Consider the following 24107-nt stretch of genomic DNA (forward strand, 5'->3'; position numbering starts at 1 on the left):
CATGGGATGTAATAGTCATCAGCAATTTGGTGTGTATCATTCTGCAGTAGACACATAGCCACACAAATGTAATTAAAGAGTTATGTTCGTTTATACTGTATGTACTATTCTGAGACTTGCTCTTTTGCCACTTAACCATGTCTGAACCTGTCATGCAGTCTGTGTAGTCTTTTTAATTACAGATCCTAATCCATAGTGTGGATTTACTATAATTTAACCTAATTTAACCTGTCTCTGTTGCTTTTAATTCTTTATTATTATAAAGAATGCTTTAGTTAACATTTTGGTACATAGATCATTATGCAGCTGCATGTACTTTGGACTATTACTGATGCCCAGAAAAGAAATCACTGTTTCAGTAGCTAGGTACATTAACAAATTTAATGGATAAACTATTGGTGGGATTATTAGTAGGTACAACATCTTGTGCGTTGGTAACAAAAATCTGTATGGGCTAGTATGGAGAGATCTCTAAGATATATGAAGTTTAAAAGAAGTATATAAAAGTATAGTAAACTTCCACTTATATGTGTGTATATATATTTTAAAGAGGATATGTGGATATGTATCTGTACATGTGTAAGGGATATTTCTGGGTGCCACATTTGAAACAGTTTTACCTTTAGAGTGTGGGACTAGTCAAGTGTGGAAAGTTAAAAACTTTTATTTTGTACATGTGTCTGTGTTATTTTTAATAGTCTACACACTTATTTTTTGATAGATTCTGTTAAGTTGCCCTCCAAAATATCATCTTCTTAAGATGTTTGGGCATACACATCATTAACATTAGTGATGCACATTTAACTATAAGAAACAAATATACAAGTTTAAATGTAAGATTGAAATTTTCCCAATAAATAAATACTTGTGGATTTCACTTGTATTTCTAGTTTGTTAAAACAGAAATCAAGTGGGACAAGTTGTACCATTTATGGAGCATCTACTGTATGCTAGATACTATTCTAGAAATCTTTTATAAGTTATCTGATTTCATCCTTTCTACAGTTCTGTGAGGTTGACGTGATGGCCCTTTGTATTTATAGATGAGGTAACAGCTTCAGTAAGGTCGTGCCACATTCCCAGTCATGGATCCAGTTTCAGAATCTAGGTCTTGATGATTCCAGACCTCATGTTCTTTCTAGTTTACCATGTAGGCATGAGTACTTTGTGCAGCAAATATGGAAATTCCACTTTCATCCATCTTTTTCCCCACTTGAGCTGCATCAGCAGTCCTGGGCGACTGTGCCTTTGTTCTTAGTTATTTCTAGGTTGAGCTGAAATGAGGCAGTTTGCCTTTGTTCAAATCTCACTTCTGACACTTGGCAACCATGTGTCCTCAGGCAAGTTACTTAATTTCCCTAAAGCCTGGTTTCATCATTTGTAAAATGGAGATCTAGAGCCTCTGACATGGGACGTGGGGAAGTGTTAGCTGTTGCGACCACCGTCACTGGCATGGTGATTGGGATTTTAATAGTTCCTGCAGGGGCTTGCTTGTTAGTTTGTTTGACCATTCTTTTGCTTCTCTAATTATCTAATCTTCCTAAAGATATTATCTTAAAATCCATTGGTCAGTTATTTTGAGTTACTAAAAATCATTGTGTTCTTGAGAAAAATAAATTAATGGCTATGCAGAAAGATTTTCATGGTTAAGTATGAATCCTGCACACTCAGAATAAAGAGGGTAAGAGTATTTTAAAAGAGGCTTCGAAGGAATCTTTATTTAGGTAACTCAGCAAATCCCTTTCCCCTCAGATAGAAGGAATACAATGTAGCTGGCCCCACACCCCACTTTTTTTTTTTTTTTTGCATTTGGCCATACCCTGAATTAGAAGCTGCCTAAGTAATAGTTAGACATAAGTTCATGTTGTCTCTTTTTGTGCATTATCCCAAACACAGAACACAAAGATAATAAGTTGTATTCTTGTCTTATGATTCTGTGAAAAATGTTTTGAAGCTTCTTTTTAATGGCTTTTCAGTGAAATATGATGTGGTTTGGTAGCTTATCACCAAAATGAAGTTGGGGCTAGGATAGAAAAAATAAAAAAGAATGCTTTCATGCCACTTACTGTTTTTACTTGAAACTTTGCTTAAGAGTTATGGGTTAGGAGAGGGTGGAGGGGAATAAAGATGAATCAGCCTGCTTCCTAGTGGAAGAAACACATGGATTCTGCTTATTTTAGAGGACTTTGTTCATGAAAAAGTAGGCATTGGTTTGGATTTCTTTAGATGCCATTTTATAAAGAGCTACCATCTAGATTATATAAAAATTCTAGGAGTGTGCAAACAGAATTATTATTTATTGTATATTACTTTTACCATATTAGATTTAGGTTATCTTTATATGAATTAAAGTTTTATCTTTCAATTTATGTTCTGTCCTCTAAATAATAAATTTGTTCATACCTATAAGAAAGGACTTGGAGAATAATTACCCTATTTTAAGTGATTATAGAGGACTATAATTTTTGCATCTTGCTTTAATGAGATCTTCCATGGGTTATTTGATGCCAGATTTTAGTTTGGAATGAAGAATCTAATTATAGCCCTGCCCTTATGGAAAATATGATTTGTTTTACAATGATCCTCTTTATGATGTGGTTTTCCAGGAATGCATTGCAGCAAAAAGCTGGGACTATGTAATATGTATGTCCTTTAAAAATGTCTCCCATTAACAGCTAGCATTTCATTTGCTTGTGCAGTTTACCAACATGGCCAGCAGATGGTGATCAAGTATAATGAAAATGTAATTGTGATTGAGATGTTGATCTATGTGAAAAAAACATTTCTCACTTGAAAAATAATGATGTAATTTTTTAGTCTGGATACTTAAAAAACCACAAAAAAATCTTTTTACTTTGTTAGGCTCTATTTTTATATGTAAATGACATTAATACTATAAATAGCCCCTGCTCCTAAGTCGTTAGATGAATATATGGGGGAGCTGATCAGTACCTTTCCTTCCTAGGGATTCTTTATATCCACTGGCATAAATAAATATGGTTGGGATTACACATAGTAAAACATCCTTAAATGTTCACTAGGTACATTCATTATAGTTACGAATAGCCCCACTGTTTGGGCAAAGCTATATTCTGCAGCAGCACCGTCCAGTAGAACTTTCTGCATAGAAATGGTCTATGGCTATGCTGTCCAACACAGTAGCCACTATTCACATATGACCACTAAGCACTTGAAATGCGATTAGTGTGACGGAGAAGCTGAATTTTACATGGTAATTAATTTAAATAGCCATATGTGATTTAGTGGCTGCTGTATTGGGCTTGGAGCTATAGACCTGGGTCTTCGGCCAGGCCATTGTAAAGCCTGACCTACTAGTAGAGAGCTGCCATCTAGGTAGGGCAGTGGGATGCAGACAGGAGCTAGGAGTTGGGTGTTGGTGCATATAAACCGCCTCTGCTCCATAGGAGACCTTTTTTTTGTGCTTCCTTGTAATTTCACAGGTATCTCTTCATTGATGATAATCACCCATGATCAACACCTAGTTGCTTTTCTTTCAGTCAGTCTCAGGTTTCAGAGGAGCTCTTGTGAATAAATATTTTTGAAAGAAAGAAAAATTAACCATTTTTCTTAAATTAGTTTTTTTCGCCATTTTGTTTGGATAGAACACTTAGGATGGATTATATCTGATTAATTTGATATTTTTGGTAAATTGGCCATTTAACCTTGAGCTCTAGAAATAAGTCTGCTATATAAATGAAGAATGGAAACTGTTTCTTAGGGTATTCCATAAAACATAACATTTCACTCTCATAAAACCACTTAACTACTCATTAACTTTCAACATTCATGTGCTAATTAAATGTCATTCTTCGGTGTTTACCAAGGCAAGGAAGTGGCAACAAATTGTAACTGAGATGGAATTGCTTTGAAAAGAATGGCCTTGCTTTTCTCTTAGGTATTTTTTTTTTTAGTGAGTCAGATTTTTGACAAAGGTAGTCACTTTTTAAAAAAATTTTTAGTGAGTGGGGCTTTGTAATAGCATCTTTTTATTTCACAGGCAAGTTTCTTTTTGTGAGATCATAATATTGAACAGTTTTGATTGTCCTTTTAATAAACAAAAAAGGATGACAGTAAGCAAAGTATATTACTGTAAAACTTAATTTTAAGGGAATTAAAATACTCTCTAAGTGTTGTACTGTTAAACCAGAGATCTATTAATAAATGTTGACTTAATTGTATGACTTTTAAAGATGGTTTTTACTTTTAATTTTTAAAATTACATGTGTTATTTTAAGGTAGGAAATGGGGAAAACATGAAGTCTTAAGTTTATGAATCTCTGGTCATTTTTTAGTTTTGTCAAACATCTAATTTTTTTTTTCGTTTAGTTTTTGTTTTTATTCCTAATAAAGTTCCCTTTGAAAAATTAAAATAAATACGTCATGGATCATTGAAAGTTATTTTTATTTTCTTATTTTCAGTGTTATTTGATAGTTTACTGCATTATTAATTGTTCCTGTTTATTTTTATGTTTCATTTGTATTTAGCAATACCTTAAGACAATTCTTCAGATGGTGTATAACATTATTACCCGCTGCTCAGATGAATGCAAAGACATGAAATCTAGTTAGTTCTTGCTTTAATTTTCTGATCATCTATAATGCAGTAGTTGTGTAGGAGTTGTGTTAATCTTGTGATATTTTACAACTGTGAAATAGCATACGTGTAAAAAGTGTATGAAAATATACCGGTACACTTTAAAGAACAATTACAAAATAAACATCCCTATACTTTTGGCCCACCCAAGAAATAGCACGTTATAGTACTCCAGGAGACCTTTGGGTGTCCTTCCCTCTTGGCTCCTCTTCCCATCTTCTGAGAGGAAGATGTCTTTTGTGTTAATCATTTCTTTGCTTTACGTTATATAAGTGGGACCATACTTTATATATTATTTTGAAGCTTCTTTTTCTCATTATATTTCTCAGATTCATCCATGTTAATAAATGTAGCTGTAGTTCAATCTTTGTGGCAAACTTTTAAAATCAACATGTAACATACAACAAGACACACAATCTCAATCTTGATGAAGTTTTACAAAATGAATACCTTAATATAGCCACCTTTTAAATCAAGATAGAGAATATCACCAGCTCTCCAGAAACCTCTGTCTTGCTCCTTCCCAGTCATTTATCAGACCCCCAGAGTAACCACTATTCTGCATTATATCACCATAGATTAGTTTTAACTGTTTCTGATTCATAAAGTATGTTCATTTTTTTCTAGTTTCATTGGCTCAACAGTATGTTGGGAGATTGATGCATGTTGTTGCATTTAGCAATGGATTATTATTTTTTTAAAATTTTACTGCTGTGTGAATATATCACATTTATATATCCATTCTACTGTTACTGGGCATTTGGGTTTTTTCCAGGTTTTGGCTATTATAAATAATTCTGCTGTGAACATTCTTTTACATGTCTTTTAGCGCACATATGTACACTATGTTGACTTGGAAGTGTAATTACAGTAGATACTGCCAAAGAATTTTCCCAAATGGTTATAGCAATTTACATTTCCGTGGTAGAACTTCAGAGTCTGTGGCTCCCCATCTTTCCCAGCACTTGATTTGTTAGTTTCTTTTAGTTTTAGCAATTCTAGTATGGTGTTTTAACTTGCATTTTCCCTCATGACTAATGACATCGAGCACTTTTCCCCATGCTTTTTGGCCATCTGGTGAAGTTCCTTTCATTTTTTAATGAAAAATAGTTTGTCAGTCTTTTCTATATTGATTTGTCATAATTCTTTATATATTCTGTATACACATTGTTTGTTGATACATGTATGGCAAATATCTTCTCCTACTTTCACTGTGTGTTCTGTTGAGTATATTAAATTATAATATAGTTTTATTTGTTACTTGTCTCTGATATTGTTTGTGCTTCTTTTTTGTGTGTCCTGTTTAAGATTTCTTGCCTTACCTATCCCAGGATCATGGAGATACTTGCCTATGTTAGCTTCTAGAAGCTTTCTAATTTTATCCTTCTGGTTTAGGCACGTGCTACACTGGAGTTGATTTTTACATATGAAGTGAGGTAGGGCTCCCTGCCACACCCCCCTGCCACGGGCCTAGGATGGCAGATAGCCATTTGATCCAGCATCTTAAGAAAAAAAAAAAGCCATTCTTTCCCCATTCCTGTAGTTGGCATCATTATTGTAAACTAGGAAATCTTATTTGTGTGGGTTTGTTTCTGGACTCTTACCTCCTCCATTGGTCTGTTTGTCTATCTGTGTGCTATTCTATGCTGCCTTAATTACTGTAGCTTTGAAATAAATCTTGATTTTTAGTAGTGTAGTGTATGCTCTTCTTGGTTCTTTACATTCTCATTTAAATTTTATAAATAGCTTGCCAGTTTATACACACACACACAGACACCCCTCCGTTGAGATTGTGATTGGGAATGTATTGAGTTTGTAGATCAATTTGGGAAGAATTAATGTCTTTATAATACGGAATTACAGTCCAAGGCCCGGGCAAGCAGTGATCTGTTTTTTGTCCCTATAGTTTTGCCTTTTCTAGAAATTTCATATGAGTGGAATCATAAACTATATAGTCTTATTGCATCTGGTTCTTTCACTTAGTGTGTTATTATTTTTTAAGGATTTTATTTGAGAGACAGAGAGTGCAAGCGAGAGAGTACAAGCAGGGGGAGCAGCAAAGGGAAAGGGAGAAGCAGACTCCCCACCGAGCAGAGAGCCCGACGCGGGGCTCGATCCCAGGACCCTGGGATCATGACCTGAGCCGAAGGCAGCCTCTTAACCGACTGAGCCACCCAGGCGCCCTTAGTGTGTTATTATTGAAGTTCATGTTGCATGTATCTATAGTTTATGATGAATAATGCTGCTATGGACATTCATATTGCAAATTTTTGTTTGAACACGTGTTTTTCATTTCTTTTGGGTAGATATCTAGCAGTGGGTTATATGATAAATGTATAGTTAACTTTTTAAGGGAAATATCAAACTATGTTCCACTGTGGCAGTACCGTTTTACATCCCCACTAGCAATGTGTGAGTGTTTCAGTTTTTTCACATCCTCAACTCTTGGTATTATCAGTGTTTTTGATTTTGGTCATTTTAATGGGCATGTAGTGGTATTGCATTATGGTTTTAATTTGCATTCCCCTAATAACTAATTATGCTGAGCATCTTTTCATGTGCTTAATGGCCATTCATATATCTTCTTTGAAGAAATGTCTGTTTTAATAGTTACCTGCTCCCGGGTGCCTGGGTGGCTCAGTTGGTTGGGCGACTGCCTTTGGCTCAGGTCATGATCCTGGAGTCCCTGGATCGAGTCCCGCATCGGGCTCCCTGCTCGGCAGGGAGTCTGCTTCGTCCTCTGACCCTATCCCCTCTCATGTGTTCTCTCTCTCTCATTCTCTCTCTCTCAAATAAATAAAATCTTAAAAAAAAAAAAAAATAGTTACCTGCTCCCCACACACCCAACTACAATAATCACTATAGACATTTCTAAAAAGGAGAATAATAAGAGGCACATAGTAGTCACTGGTCCATAGCAATTCTAAAATCCAGTTGGACAAATATTAAAAATTCCTTAATTAAGGCTTAAGACCTGGGAATAATATTCCATGTCTCTTGGCTCCTTCCACTGGATTCTTGATTCTATCTTCTGAGTTCTTCCTTTTTCATGAAAGATAGCATGTATTTGCAGCTGAGTAGTTTTCTCGACCTGCTTCCTTCCAGAATTTTGGGGGTCCAGTGGCCCCTTTTCATTTTGTACTCTGTCTTTTCAGTCCAGGAGAGAAGTATCTCTCTCTGATATAATTTTCTCAAAAACTTTGTAGACCTCCTGTACATCTCATTCATGTTCATTCCATTAGACAAAAGCCACATGTATTAATCTCATTGAGATTCCCTTTCCACATTGGGTTCTTCTGAGAAGATTGAGGGACAATGACCATAACCTTTCTAGAGACTCTGTTGTTTGACTGAGAGAATCTGTATGGCATAGGCTTAATCTTTTTTAAAGGTCACTGTGTGTTTATGTATAGTACCCTGATGTACCACCTTTAATCTTTTTGATCTTAAAAAAAAAAGGTTTTTCATTTATACTCTTGGCTTTATCTCTAGGCAGTGCCCAAACTTCACTTGGATGCCATTTCTTACTTTAGCATCTTTTGCCAGCTGGAGACTGAGAATTTTTAAAACCATGAAGCCCTGGTTCTTTTTTCTTTTAATTTATTACTCTCCTCTTGCATTTTACTGTAGGCAACAAGAAATACTTTGCTTGGGAATTTCCTTCACCATGTCACTTACCCTATTTATTTATTTATTTATTTATTTAAAAGATTTTTATTTATTTAACAGAGATAGAGAGCACAAGTAGGCAGAGTGGCAGACAGAGGGAGAGGGAGAAGCAGGCTCTCCGCCGAGCAGGGAGCCCGATGCGGGGCTCGATCCCAGGACCCTGGGATCATGACCTGAGCTGAAGGCAGCCACTTAACCGACTGAGCCACCCAGGTGCCCCACTTACCCAATTTATTAACAACTTTTCTATTTTACATGTTACTGAAGTGTGGTTTTCTGCCACTGTATAAAAAGGATCCCTCTTCCTCTGGTTTTTAATAACATGCCTCTCACTTCATCTTGAGCTCTCACTGGCAGTGTCCTCAAATTCCAGATTTCTACCTACAGCTTCTTCAAGTCAATTTTGTCTTTCTCTAGCATACTATTTAAAGTCCTTCCAGACTCCCAACTACTATCTGGTTCAAATGACATTTCCACATTTTTAGGCAGTACCTCCCTTCCAAGTACCAAAATCTGTATTAGTCATTATCTATTGCTGCATACCAAATTACTCCAAGTCTTAGCAGCTTAAAAACAATAAACATTTATTATCTTGTGTACATGACGTAGCTGGGATTTGTGGCTCAGGTTCTCTTATAAAGCTGCAAAGTATTTGTGGGGTGTTTGTCTGAGGGCCTCAGTCTTATGGCTTTCCTTCACAGGCTTCCCTCAGTTTCTTGTTGTTTAGACTTCTCCAATGGACAGCATGCAATATGGCAGTTTGTTTGCATTAGAGAGAATAAGCAAGTTGGAAACCAGGGTCTTTTTGTAAGCTAATCTTGGAGGTGATAGCCTATCACTTGTGTTAGATTCAGGTTATTAGAAGTAAATCAGGGCGCCTGGGTGGCTCAGTTGGTTGAGCCCCGGGATCGAGTCCCGCATCGGGCTCCCTGCTCCGCGGGGAGCCTGCTTCTCCCTCTGCCTCTGTCTCTCTCTCTCTGTCTCTCATGAATGAATAATAAAATCTTTAAAAAAAAAAAAAAGAAGTAAATCATTAGGTTCAGCGTACACTCAAGGAAAAGGGCTTATATACAAGGGTATGAATACCAGGAGATGGGGATCATTGGGAGCCGTATTAGATGTTGCATAGCACATACCTTGAACAAGTACTAAAAATATAATAGATCTGTAACCAGGAAGAAATATAACTAAAAGGATTAAAATGGAATACAGTAAAGTAGTCAACACAAAAGAAGGTAGGGAAAGAAGAACAGAGGAACAAAGAGGAGATGGGATAAATACAAAACAAATAGCAACATGCAGACTTAATAGAACTATATCAATAATTACATTAAATGTAAATGGACTCAACAGTCCAATCCAAAGGCAGTGGTTGTTATATTGGATTAAAAAAGCCAAGAACCGATTGTATGTTATCTATAAGAGACATACTTTAAAATACAAAGATAAGTAAATTGAAAGAGATATAGAATGTAAAGAGATGTAAAATGAAAACAATAAGCTAAGAAAATTGGAATAGCTATATTAAATATCAGATAAGATAGACTAAACTAAGGAGAATTATTAGAGACAAACATAATTTTGTAATGATATAAGGGTCAGTTCATAAGCATGACATAACAATTATAAATGTGTATGTAGCAAACAGTAAAGCTTCAAAAACACAAGGCAAAACAACAGCTAAAGGGAGAAATAGACAAATCCACAAACATTGCAGATTTTAACACCCTTTCTTAGGAACTGATGGAGCAGAAAAATCAATAAGGATAGAGGATTTGAAAAGTGCACTGACTGACCTACCTCAACCTCACTGACATCTATAAAATACCGCACCCGATAAGTGCAGATTACACATCCTTTAAGTGCATATGGAATGTTCATCCAGATAGTTCATCTCTGGGTCATAAAAGAAATCTCAATTGATCTCAGAAGATGAAAGACATGGAGTATATATTCTGTCCTCATTTGAATTTAATGAGAAATGAACACTAATATTGTACATCCAGAAAAGCCCTCAAATGTTTATAAATTAAAAAAAACTTTAAAAAAAAAGATTTAATTTTAAATGATCTTCACACCCAATGTGGGGCTCAAACTCACAACCCTGAGATCAAGAGTTGTGTGCCCCACTGAGTCAGCCAGGTGCCCTCCAGAAAATCACTTCTAAGAAATCCATTGTTTAAGAAAGAAATCACAAGGGAATTTAGAAAATATTTTCAAACAAAAGATAAGGAAAATACAAAATATATGAGGTACAGCTAAGGCAGTGCTTAGAGGGAAATTTAGAGTTTCTAATGCGTATAGCAGTAAAGAGATATCGGAGTGCCTGGGTGGCTCAGTCAGTTAAGTGTCTGACTCTTGATTTCAGCTCAGGTCATGATTTCAGGGTCCTAGGATTGAGCCCAGTGTCAGGCTCCATGCTCAGCACAGAGTTTGCTTGAGATTCTCTCTCTCTCCCTCTGCCCTACCCCCCAGCTTGTGCGCCTTCTCTCTCTCTCTGTGTGTTTCTAAAATAAATAAATAAAATCTCTAAAAAGAAAAGAGATATCTAAAATCAGTGATCACAGCTCCCCCCTTTGGAAGCTGGAAAAATAAGAGGTGAGTGGACTCAGTGTAAGTAGAATGAAGGAAAAAGATGAGTGGAATTCAATGCAACAGAAAACAACAGAGAAACATCAATGAACCAAGCATTGATTTTTTTTTTTTTAAAGATTTTGTTTGTCAGAGAGAGTGCACAAGTAGGGGGAGCGTCAGGCAGAGGGAGGGAGTCCCACTGAGCAAGGAGCCCGATGCGGGACTCCATCCCAGGATGCTGGGATCATGACCTGAGCCAAAGGCAGATGCTTAACTGACTGAGCCACCCAGGGGTCCCACATTGATTTTTTTTTTGAAAAGCTAAATAAAATTGATAAATCTTGGTCAGACTGATCAAATAAAAAGAAATACAGGGGCAAATATAAAAACCTGTATAATTTTAATTTTGGCTTATAATTCCATTTTTTGTTTTTTATAGGAGTATAAAGAAATATGCATAAAATAATTATAAATATGTGTTAATGAGTACATGGTATAAGTAACAAAAAGCTGTGGGGAGAGATGTGGAGCTGTAAAGGAGTAGAGGTTTTGTATGCAATTGAAGTTTAAAATATATTGTTGTAACTTTAGGGTTTTTTTTTTTGTGTGTGTGTGTGTGATCTTCATGGTAACCACAAAGAAAATATACACAAAAGGCTATGAGAAGGGAATCAAAACATGTCACTACAAAAAAAATCAACTAAATAAAAAGGGCAGGCAGTAAGGAAGGAAATGAGAGACAAGCTATAAGAATACAGAAGATAACAAAATGGCAAAAGTAAGTCTTTGTCTATCACTGATTAATTGCACTTTATGTGTAAATGTATTAAACTCCACAATGAAAAGTCATGGCTTAGAAGAATGGATAAAAAATGCCAGTATCCAACTATATGCTGTTTACAGGAGACTCACTTTAGATCTAAGGACACACACACATTAAAAGTGAAAGGATGAAACAAGATATTCCATGTAAATAGTAACCAAAGGAGAGCAGAGGTGGCTATTTATCATACAAAATGGACTTTAAATAAAAAACTGTTAGGAGACAAAGAAGGGCATTATATTATGATAAAAGGGTCAGTTCACCAAGAAGATTTAACAGTTATAAACATAGATGCACCAAACATCAGAAGTCCTAAATATATGAGGCAAACACTGACAGAACTGAAGGGAGAAATAGCTCTATAATAATAGGAAACCTCAGTACCCCCACATTCCCACATTCAATAATGGATAGAACAATCAGACAGAAGATCAATTAAGAAATAGAAAACTTGAACAACACTATAGACCAATTGGACCAAACAGATATATACAGAGCAAATCACCTAACAATAGCAGAATACACATTTTTCTCAGGAGCACATGGAATATTCTTTAGGGTAAGCCATATGGTAGGCCACAAAAAGTCTTAATAAATTTTGAAAAATTGAAATCACACAGTATTTTTTTCTGATCAAAATATAGGGAAACTAGAAGTCAGTAGCAGAAGTAAAACTGGAAAATTCATAAATGTATGGGATTAAACTCAGTCTGAGCAAGCTATGAGTAAAGAAGAAATTAAAAGGGACATTAGAAAATATCTTGAGATTAATGCAAATGAAAACACAATGAACCAAAACATGTGAGATGCTGTGAGAGCAGTGCTAAGAGGGATATTTATAGCTGTAAAAGCTTACATTAAAAAGAAGAAAGATCTCACATTGACAACCTAAATTTTCATCTTAAGGAACTGGAAAAAGAAGAACAAACTCCAGATTTAGCAGACGAAAGGAAGTAATAAAAATGAGAGCAGAGATAAACAAAATGGAGAATGAAAAAAAACATTAGGGAAAAAATAAAACCAGAATTGTTTTCTTCAAAAAAATCAACAAAATTGACAAACCACCTTTAGCTGAATTGACTAGAATAGAAAGAAGACTCAACTGAAATTAGAAATGAAAGAGGGGATAGTACAACTGATTTTATGGAAATGAAAAGGATTATAGGTGAGTATGATGAACAGATATATGCCAACAAATGGGATAAGCCAGATGAAATGGGCAAATTACTAGAAACACACAATCTACAAAGCCTGAATCATGAAGAAATAGAAAATCTGAAAAGACCTGTAACTGGTAAGGTGATTGAAGGAATATTCAACAGTCTCACAACAAAAAAAGTTTAGGACCAGATGGCTTCATGTGTGAATCCTACCGAGCATCTAAAGAATATTTAACACCAATCCTCCTCAAACTCTTCCAAAAATTGAAGAGGAGGAAGCACTTTCAATTCATGGCATGAGGTCAACATTACCCTGATACTAAAGCCAGACAAAGACACTACTGGAAAACTACAGACCAATTTCCCTGATGAATATTGATGTAAAAATCTTAAAGAAAAGAAAGAAAGAACAACTAGCAAACAGAATCTGGCAGCACATTAAAAGGATTATATACCATGACCAAGTGGGATATTCCTGGAATGCAAGGATAATTCTACATATGAAATTCAATCAATATAATATATTGCATAAACAGAATGACAGAAAAAAACCACGTGATCATCTCAATTGATCCAGAAAAAGCATCTGACAAAATTTAATACCCTTTCATGATAAAAATAATAAACTAGGAATAGAAGGAAATTATCTCAAAATATGAAAAGCAGATAGCCAACATCATACTTAATGTTGAAAGACAAAGACTTTCCTCTAAGGTCAAGAAACAGGACAATGATGCCCACTCTTGTCACTTCTATTCAACACAGTACTAGAAGCTCTAGCTTTAGCAATTAGGCAAGAAAAAGGCATCCAAATTGGAAAGGAAGAAGTAAAATCTTCTCTGTTCATGGGTGACATGATCTTATACATATAAAACCCTATGTATTCCATAAAAAACTGTTAGAACTAATAAATTCAACAAAGCAGCAGGATACAAAACCAACACAAAAAAATCAGTTGCTTTTTTTAATACACTAACAATAAACAATCTGAAAAGGAATTAAGAAAACAATTCCATTTACAATAGCCTCAAAAAGAATAAAATACTTAGGAGTAAATTGAGGTGTAAAGCTACAAAATGTTGCAGAAAGAAATTAAGGAAGTCACTAGTAAATGGAAAGACATCCTGTGCTCATGGAAGACTTAATATGTTAAGATGCCAATACTACACAAAGTGATGTATGGATCCAATGCAATACTATCAAGATTCCAGTGATGTGTGTTTTTTTTTCCCCCCCCCAGAAATACAAAAATCCATCCTAAAATTCATATGGAATCTCAGGTGACAATGAATAGCCAGAACAATCTTGGAAAAGAAGAACAAAACTGGAATTCTCACACTGCCTGATTTCAAAATTTATTGCAAAGCCCAAGTAATCAAAACAATAATATTAACATAAAGACAGATATATATAGAAAAATATTCTAGGATAGAGACCCCAGAAATAAACCCTTGCATATATGACCAAATTATTTTTGTCAGGGGTGCCAAGGCCACTCAATAGGAAAAGGACAGCTTTTTCAGCAAATTGTGCTGGGAAAACTGGATGCAAAACACATACAAGAGAATGAAGGTGGACTTTTACCTTACACTATATACAAAAACTAACTCAAAATGGATCAAAGACCTAAACATAAGAGCTACAACTATAAAACTTTTAGTTGAAAATATAGGGGAGAAGCTTCATGACAGTGGATTTGGCAGTGATTTATTGGATATGACACCAAAAGCAAAAAAACAGATGAATTGAGTTACATCGAAATTAGAAACTTTTGTGTATCAAAGGATGCAATCAACAGAATGAAAAGACATCCCATGCAATGGGAGAAAATATTTGCAAATTGAAACATGGTTAATTTTCAGAATATATAAAAAAATTCTACAACTTGGAATGCTTGGGTGGCTCAGTCATTTAGGCATCCGACTCTTGATTTTGACTCGTGTCATGATCTTGGGGTCATGGTACTGAGCCCTGAGTTGGGCTCTGAGCTCAGCTTGGAGTCTGCTAAAATTCTCTCCCTCTCCCCCCTGCCCCTCTGTCCCTTGGTTCATGCACGTGTGCACTCTCTAAACAAAACAAAACAAAACAAACTTCTACAGGGGCGCCTGGGTGGCTCAGTCGTTAAGCGTCTGCCTTCAGCTCAGGTCATGATCCCAGGGTCCTGGGATCGAGCCCCACATCGGGCTCCCTGCTCCACGGGAAGCCTGCTTCTTCCTCTCCTGCTCCCCCTGCTTGTGTTCTCTCTCTCGCTGTGTCTCTCTCTGTCAAATAAATAAATAAAATCTTAAATAAAATAAAATAGCCAAAAGGTGGAAGAATTCCAAGTATTCATCGGTTGATGAATGGAAAGAAAATGTGGTATAAACATACAATGGAAGATGAGTAAGCCTTAAAAAGGAAGGAAATTCTGACACGTGTTACAGCATGGATGAAACTTGTAGGGGAAATAAGCCAATCACAAGAAGACAAATACTGTATGTTTCCACTTCTGTGAGGTACCTAAAGTAGTCAGATTCATAAAGGCAGACAGAATGGTGTTTGCCAAAGGCTGTAGGCAGAGAGGAATGGGGAGTTATTGTTTAGTGAGTACAGAGTTTTAGTTTGGAAAGATGAAAACGTTCTAGAGATGGATGGTGATGATGGGTGTACAGCAATATGCATGAACTATTTTTTTAAAGATTTTATTTATTAGAGTGTGAAAGCACGAGTGGGGGTAGGAGCAGAGGGAGAGGAACAAGCAGACTCTGTGCTCAGCATGGAGATGGGTGCAGGGCTTGATCCCAGGATCCTGAGATGCCCTGAGCCAAAACCCAAGAGTCCAACACCTAACCAGCTGAGCCATGCAGGCGCCCCTGTGAATGTACTTAATGCCACTGAACTATACACTTAAAAATGGTTAAGACAGTAAATTTTATGTTATGTGTATTTTGCCATAATTAAAAATAAAAAAGAGAAAACACAAGTTAGCAATATCAAGAATGAAAAGGAGACTCCATATGGATCCTGCACACATTAAGAATGTAATAAGAGAATAATATAAACAACTTTATATCCCTGAAAACTTTGAGGAAGTGGACACGTTCCCTGAAAGACACAGAACAAATAATGACTCAAGAAGAAATGGGAAATTTGAGTAGCCCTATTATCTACCAAGGAAACTTAAATTCGTAATTAACCACCTTTCCTCAAAGAAATCTCCAAACCCAGATAGCTTCCTTGGTGAATTTTATCAGGCTTTTATGGAAGAAATATCATCCTGCATGAAATTTTTCCAGGAAATAGAGGAAGAGGGAATGCTTCCCAACTGATTTTGTTAATTCAGTATTATGTTGTTTCCAAAAGAAGACAAAGACATTACAAGAACATAAAACTGCATACCAGTATTCCCTCATGGACATAAACATTCTTAATTAACAAATTGTATCCAGAAAAAGGATAACAAGGATAACATATCATGTATGTATGGAGCTTATCCCAGGAATGAGGGTTTTTGGCATTTGAAAATCTATTTCGTCACATAAATAAGAAAGAAAAATCATGTCACCATCTCAGTAGATGCAGAAAAAGCATTTAACGAGATGCAACAACCATCCATGATAAAAACTCTCAGCAAATTAGGAATAGAGGGGAACTTTCTCTGCTCGATTTAAGTTAACCATGAAAAATCAAAGCAATTATATATAAAGAAAAGAAAGAGGACTTAACGTTCCTGATTTTTAGAATTAAAGCTACAGTAATAGAGATATCAGTGTTGGTGAGAAGATAGATAAAGTCATAGATTAGAACAGAAATTCTAAAAATACGTCTGCATGTATATGGTCAACTGATTTTCCACAAAGATGGCAATGAAATTAAATGAAGAAAGGAATTAAATCAAATTATGGGGGAACAACTGGATATCCATATGGGAAAAAATGAAATGGGTTATAAACTCAAATGAAAATGCTAAACACTAGAGAAATTTTTTTTTTAAAGATTTATTTATTTGAGAGAGAGAGCGACAGAGAGAGAGAACAAGCCAGGGGGAGAGGCAGAAGGAGAAGCAGATTCCCCACTGAGCAGGGAGCCCTATGTGGGACTTGATCCCCAGGACCCTTGGATCATGACCTGAGCTGAAGATAGACACTTTACTGACTGAGCCACCTAGGCGCCCCAACACTAGAGAACTTTTTAAAAGTAAACAGATCTTTATGACCTAGGAGTAGGCAAAGATTTCTGAAATAGGATATTAAAAAAAAAAAAAACCACAACGAAGAAATAAGTTATAAACCGGGCTATCAAAAGTGAAACCTTTTTCTTTGAAAGACACCATTTGGAAAATCACCTGGCAAGGCACAGAATGGGAGAAAATACTCTAAATACAAATGTCTGACAAAGGACCTGTGTCTAGAATATGTGAAGAACTCTTTATAACTCAAGAAAAAGACAACCCAATGTGCAAAAGATTTTACAGACACCTCACAAAAGAAAATCTATCAGTGAGTCATATACACACGTGAAAAGATGGTCAGCATCATTCCTGATTAGAGAAATGAATATGATCAGGCACCATGGGATACCACCCCACACATGTCTGAGTGGGTAAAATGATAAAGACTGCGAAAGCCACTATGGTGATGATGCGATGAAATGGGAAGGCTCATACAGTGTTGATGGAATGTGAAATGGCACAACCACTTTGGAAAACAGTTTGTCAATTTCTTAAAAAGTTTAAGGTAACTTACCATATGACCCCATAATTCTATTCCCAGGCATTTAGTCAAGAGAAATGAAAGCACATGTCCACATAAATACTTGAATTTGAATGCTCATAGCAGCTTTTTTTCATTGTATCCAAAATGTGGAGACAGTCTCCATGGCCATCAGCACACGAATATATATGCGAATTATGGTTCATTCATATAAGGGAATACTACTAATCAATAAAAAGAAGTGGACTTTGAAAAAAAAAAAGATTTATTTATTTGAGGGAGAGAGCGACAGAGCACGTGAATGAGTGGAAGGAGGGGCAGAGGGAGAGTATCTTTCAAGAAGATTCCCCGCTGAGTACGGAGCCCCACAAGGGGCTCCATCTCACAACCCATGAGGTCATGACCTGAGCTGAAACTGAGAGTTGGATGTTTAATCGACTGAGACACTCAGGTGCCTCAAGAAATGAACTTTTGATACATGTAACAATCTGGCTGAATCTCAAAAACATTTTCCTCAGTGAGATAAGCCAGACATAAAAATGTAATACTGTTTGATTCCATATACACAAGATTCTACTAAACGGAGGTTGTCTGGGTTTGCAGGAGATTGATAACAAAGGAGCTCAAGGGAACTTTCGGGTGCAATGGAAAGAATCTGTGTCTTTATTGTGGTGGTTATACAGGTATTTGTCAAAACTCATCAAACTGCATTTTAAATGGATACCATTTATTTGTACATAAATTATACCTCAATAAACTTAATAAAAATCAGGTACTCCTGGGTAGCTCAGTTGGTTAAGCATCTGCCTTTGGTGCAGGTCATGATCTCAGGGTCCTGGGATCGAGACCTGCATTGGGCTCTTGCTCAGTGGGGAGCCTGCTTCTCCCTCTGCTTGCTGCTCCCCCTGTTTGTGCTCTCTCTCTCTCTCTGACAAAATCTTAAAAAAAACTTAATAAAAATCATATCCAGATTTAGTTGAGGCTTCCTTGGTGTGGCTTCCAATGTAAACACCTATGAACTAAAGGAACAAGTTATACCCCCCACCGCCAGCCATACAGCCAACACGTGGTAGAGGGTCTGGAGAACTCCCATTCACAAACCAGGGAGAGCAAGAGACACATAGTGATGACAATTCTGTAGCAGTTCTGAAATCTAGCCAGGCATTTGTTGCCTGTTTCTTGATAAGGGTTTAGTGTTCCTTCCCAGCTCTTTGCTCTTCTGCCCTTTGGGCTTTTGGCTTTTCCCTCTGAATTATCTTTTTTTTTTTTTTTTTTTAATTATAAGGAATGATTTGCTTTAAGCTGAGTAGTTTCCCAGCCTGCCTCCTGTTTGTAGGAATTTGGAGAATCAAATGTCTCTTTTCATTTTGAATTCTGTCCCTTTCACATGAAGCTAGTCTGATTCCTTGGTTTTTGAGGCTATATCTGTGTCCTTTGCTTTTCCTAAGCATACAGTTTTTTATAAGCCATAGCTTTCAGAAGTGATCACCACACTGATTTTCAGCTTCCTCTCAAGAGCAAGGATATCCATCCCCACCTCTGGATTTTTGGTGAGTTTGACTTTGTTCCTCTACTTTGGGGAACTTTGATTCCCTATTACTTCTCCAGAGTCACACTTCCTGCTGTCTCTAGTTGTTTCTGGAACCAGAGCCTGGCAGACCTTCAGTTTCCATCCTTTTCATGGCACTGCATTTGTTCTAGCTAAAAGTGGCATCGTAAGTTACTCTTTTAAGCTCTTCTCTGATGCAGTCTTGACTGGCACTGTCACTACTATTTCTTAATTATTATTTCCCCCATTTCTGTTTTATTTACTTCTTTTGGAATTCATATTATTTCGATGTTAGAGATTATGAATCTTTCTACCTTATCTCTTGCGTTTTCATTTATTATAATCATCCTCTTATTTTTTCCTTTGTTATCTGAATATTTCTTTTTTTTTTTAATTTTTTTAATTCTTATGTTAATCCCCATACATTACATCATTAGTTTTAGATGAAGTGTTCCATGATTCATTGTTTGTGCATAACACCCAGTGCTCCATGCAGAACGTGCCCTCCTCAATACCCACCACCAGGCTAACCCATACCCCCACCCCCCTCCCCTCTAGAACCCTCAGTTTGTTTTTCAGAGTCCATCGTCTCTCATGGTTCATCTACCCCTCCGATTTCCCCCGCTTCATTCTTCCCCTCCCGCTACCTTCTTCTTCTTCTTTTTTTTTTTTCTTAACATATATTGCATTATTTGTTTCAGAGGCACAGATCTGAGATTCAACAGTCTTGCACAATTCACAGCGCTTACCAGAGCACATACCCTCCCCAGTGTCTATCACCCAGTCAGCCCATCCCTCCCACCCCCCCCACTCCAGCAACCCTCAGTTTGTTTCCTGCAATTAAGAATTCCTCATATCAGTGAGATCATATGATACATGTCTTTCTCTGTTTGACTTATTTCACTCAACATAATACCCTCCAGTTCTATCCACGTCGTTGCAAATGGCAAGATCTCATTCCTTTTGATGGCTGCATAATATTCCATTGTATATATATACCACTTCTTCTTTATCCATTCATCTGTTGATGGACATCTAAGCTCTTTCCACAGTTTGGCTATTGTGGACATTGCTGCTATAAACATCGGGGTGCACGTACCCCTTCGGATCCCTACTTTTGTATCTTTGGGCTAAATACCCAGTAGTGCAATTGCTGGATCATATGGTAGCTCTATTTTCAACTTTTTGAGGAACCTCCATACCGTTTTCCTGAATATTTCTTGAACTAGTTTTCTAATTCACTGATTTGATTTTATACTATATTTAATCTGCTATTCTCTTCTTCCATTATGATTTTAAAATTTGGTAATCATGTTTTTCATTTGTAAGCACATTTTTATGATCACAGGTTCATTTCCATTTTGTATCTGAAATATCCCCTTGAATGACATTGGAAACGCAAATTAAAGTTGTTATTTAGAAGTTTCCCTTTTATATATATATGGTAAGTTTCTTTTGCAGGAGGACATTTGATTGGTCTTCCTTTAGGCTTCTAAATCTTACATGTCTTATGTCTTATCTCTATCTTTATGGGGACAAGTCTTTGTTTCTCTAGTATTTGGAATCAAGAATGATGCTGAGAGAATGGTTCTGGATTCTTGCCGAAATATTTTAGCATTAGGAAAAAGTAAAAGGGAAAAATTTGTATTTCCTACAGTTTTATTCCTTCTGAGGAGGAAAGAGGCATTTGCATGTCAGGAAACTTAGTAACATGCTTACTAATGTTTCTGTGTCAGTTTCAGCACTCTGAAATTGATCAAGACACAGTCTCTCTCTTCTCATTGGCGCAAGTACCATAACCACAAGCTCCTGTCATTATGTCCCCTGAACCAGGTGCTCTATGAGCACCACGCCTTGTTATTCTGTGTGGTAGATAGCACCTGTTACTCTTCCTAAAGAGGTTTATAGGGTTGAGCTTTGTCTCCTATCCTCTCTCTCACTGTCACCCTGACCGTCAGCGCCATCACTGTGCGTTTGAACTGTCTATCTACTTTGAGTTCCAGTTAATGGTGTTTCCAGCTGGAGACAGTCCCAGTGGCAAGAAACTAAACTTCTGTGCCTAACATCCTGTGTCTCTTGTGTCAGCCAGATTTTATTTTATTTTATTATTTTATTATTATTTTTTTATTCATGAGAGACAGAGCGAGAGAGAAAGGCAGAGGGAGAAGCAGGCTCCCAAGGAGCAGGGAGCCCGATGCGGGACTCAATCCCAGGACCCTGAGATCATGACCTGAGCCGAAGGCAGACGCTTAACCATCTGAGCCACCCAGGCGCCCTTGTGTCAGCCAGATTTTAGCAGTGATAAGGCCTCCTTCATTGGTTGTCTCGACTGCCTGCATAAGAAACTGGCTTCAGCAATGCCTCTGCTTTATTTAGCCTGAATTGGAGCATGTTTTAGGGACAATCTAATAAATTTAGTTTTGGACACGTTGGATTGTAAGTAAGTAGGGCTTTTCAATTTGTATTTGTAATGGGGTTGGAGGCTGAGAGCAATTTGGGTTGGAAATGTAGATTTGGCAACCAAAGCTCCTTGTTATTTGAAAAATGGATAGTTGTTTTATTAGCACTTTGGATTGTCCAGAGGGAATGCATGTAAAATGGAAATAAACAAGGTTAGACGCAGAACCCTGAGATTATAGCATGGTTGGGGTGGGCAGGGAAATAAAAGCTACTGAAGGTTATGGTGAAGGAGATTTCTGAAGGATCGAATGAGAATCGGGAAAGAATGGTTCTACGGAGGCAGTGAATGTGGCATCTGTAAAACACTGTTCCTGATGTTTTAGTGAGATCAACTAGGGTAAGGACCGATAGCGGCTCATTTGCTTGAGCAACTAGGAGATCGTTGATGACTTATTGCAGCACTTTCAGGATGAGTGGAAGTCAGATTGCAGTTGATTGATAAGTGTATGGCAGGTTAGGACATGGATCTAATAACTTATTTTGAAAATTTATTGTGAAGGGAAAGAGGTAGATTGGTACAGAGGACAGCTACAAGTGAATTAAAGGATATGTTGTTTTATGTATGCACCCTGTGTAATAAATAAATAAATGTTTCAGTCCTCTTTTTTTATTAATATTTTCTATGAGAATTTCTTTTAATATTTAAGCATTTTTCAATTTTTAAGTTAGCTCTTTTTATGATTGTTTAATCTATTCTTAAAGAAGGACAGGCCACTGCTTAGTATGGTGTATCAGGTTGCCTCTTCCCACATCCTAGGTTTTAAATGTTTGTATCAGCTCAAGCACATGGGCTAATGAAATTATTCTCAAAATATTACTTTATTTTTCTCATTTGATTTTAAGTATTTGGATATCTGGGATATTGAGTACAGGTATAAAAAATTAACAGCTTCTTTATTTATTTATTTTTTTAAAGATTTTATTTATTTATTTGACAGAGAGAGACAGCAAGAGAGGGAACACAAGCAGGGGGAGTGGGAGAGGGAGAAGCAGGCTCCCCAATGAGCAGGGAGCCCGATGCGGGGCTCGATCCCAGGACCCCGGGATGACGACCTGAGCTGAAGGCAGACGCTTAACCGACTGAGCCACCCAGGCGCCCCAACAGCTTCTTTAAAATAGCTTTTTCAGACATTTTACATTACTTAGTAACTAGTCTAAGGAATGTTATTCTTTTGGTGTTACTAACAAAAACAAATTCATTGTCATCTTGTCTTTTTCAACTACTATTCTGTCTTTGGGAATATTTAGTATGGATCAGTATTTGTGAAGGGAATCCTGATAGGGCTTGTGGTTAACAGTTAGTGACTTTAAGTCATTCTTTAATGGTTAATTTCCATTTTATCTATCTTGAAGGAGCTGTTCAGAGCATAGATATTCATAATAATGAAACTTTCGTTGAAGCAGCTTGAGTAAAAATGTATGAGAGATTCCAGGCTAAAGTAAAATATTGAGAATGATATTTTTATATTATATTTCATATTGGAGAAAAGCCTTTTTATTCAAATTCATTTGGAAGCTTCAACTATTTTCCTATTTATACTGTACTTATAACATTTTATCTGAATTAACATGGTATATTTTAAATTTAAGACTGATTTATCTGTAGTTTCTGACATGGTTTCAAATTAATCCAAATTTTCAGTACATGAGGATTTTTAAATTTTATGTATTTTAAGGCTTCATCTTGATGTACAACAGGAATCCAATAAAACTTACTAACCTTTTAAAACAATTATCCTCTGAGAATATATGCTTCATTTTTCTTTTGTTCACGTAGAAAAGAGGGAGGAAGGAGAAAAGATTTAAGTATGTGTAGTTTATTACAGTTGCACTTTAAAATAGCCTTTGTTTATAAGCAGGTATGTGGCATTTAGGTGACATTTTATGTATAGTTAAATCTAAATGAAATAAAATGTGAGAAATACAAATGGTCATTATACACATTTCTTTTTTCTTTGCTATGGAAGCATTATTTTTAAATATAAACAATCGTCTCATTTCCAAAAGAAAAAAATTAGTAATCCTAGATTTGAATGCCCTCTGTCCTCTGAATTTCCCCCATTCTGATTGTTACTATTTTGGTCTGTTAGTAGGGAACAATACACTGCGAAGCTCCAAATGAGATCACATTCTATGAGTCCAACCTCCAGAGAAGATGGACAAAATATTACCCCAAAGAGTTGTGTAAGATCAGATTCTACTTTCATTTGTTTGTTTGTTATTTTAAAATAACTCCACAAATTTTTAGTTTCATGTTTGTCAAAGTTCCAACAATTAACTTAAAAACAGTGAAAACAACCTAAAGGTTTTGGTGAACATCCTGATATCAAAGAAAATGGTGTGTTTGGTATATTCCATAGTGTTCCTTCTGCTTTCTCAATGATTCTGAGGCATGATGTGAAGCAGTGTGTTGTTTCTCTTGTGCATTGAAGAATAACTTTGGAAAGCTTCATTTTGTAGCTGTTTTTTTCCATTTCCCTTTTACTCAGTACATATATATATATATATATATATATATATATATATATAAAAAATTAGACACCCAGTGGTCATAAATTTAAGAAAC

At 36.3% G+C, this 24107-nt stretch overlaps 1 protein-coding gene across 1 annotated transcript in view; it reads left to right on the top strand.

Moving 5' to 3' along the window:
* The window catches only part of CEP112 (centrosomal protein 112), a 409030-nt gene that overhangs the window by 12278 nt on the left and 372645 nt on the right, over positions 1–24107 (top strand). The window contains exon 4 of the mRNA XM_044921845.1: positions 23632–23725. Coding sequence (XP_044777780.1) covers positions 23632–23725 — 94 coding nt within the window. The remainder of the gene's footprint in view (positions 1–23631; positions 23726–24107) is intronic.

The sequence above is a fragment of the Neomonachus schauinslandi genome, chromosome 15 (genome assembly GCF_002201575.2).
Source record: "Neomonachus schauinslandi chromosome 15, ASM220157v2, whole genome shotgun sequence".
Classification (NCBI taxonomy): domain Eukaryota; kingdom Metazoa; phylum Chordata; class Mammalia; order Carnivora; family Phocidae; genus Neomonachus; species Neomonachus schauinslandi.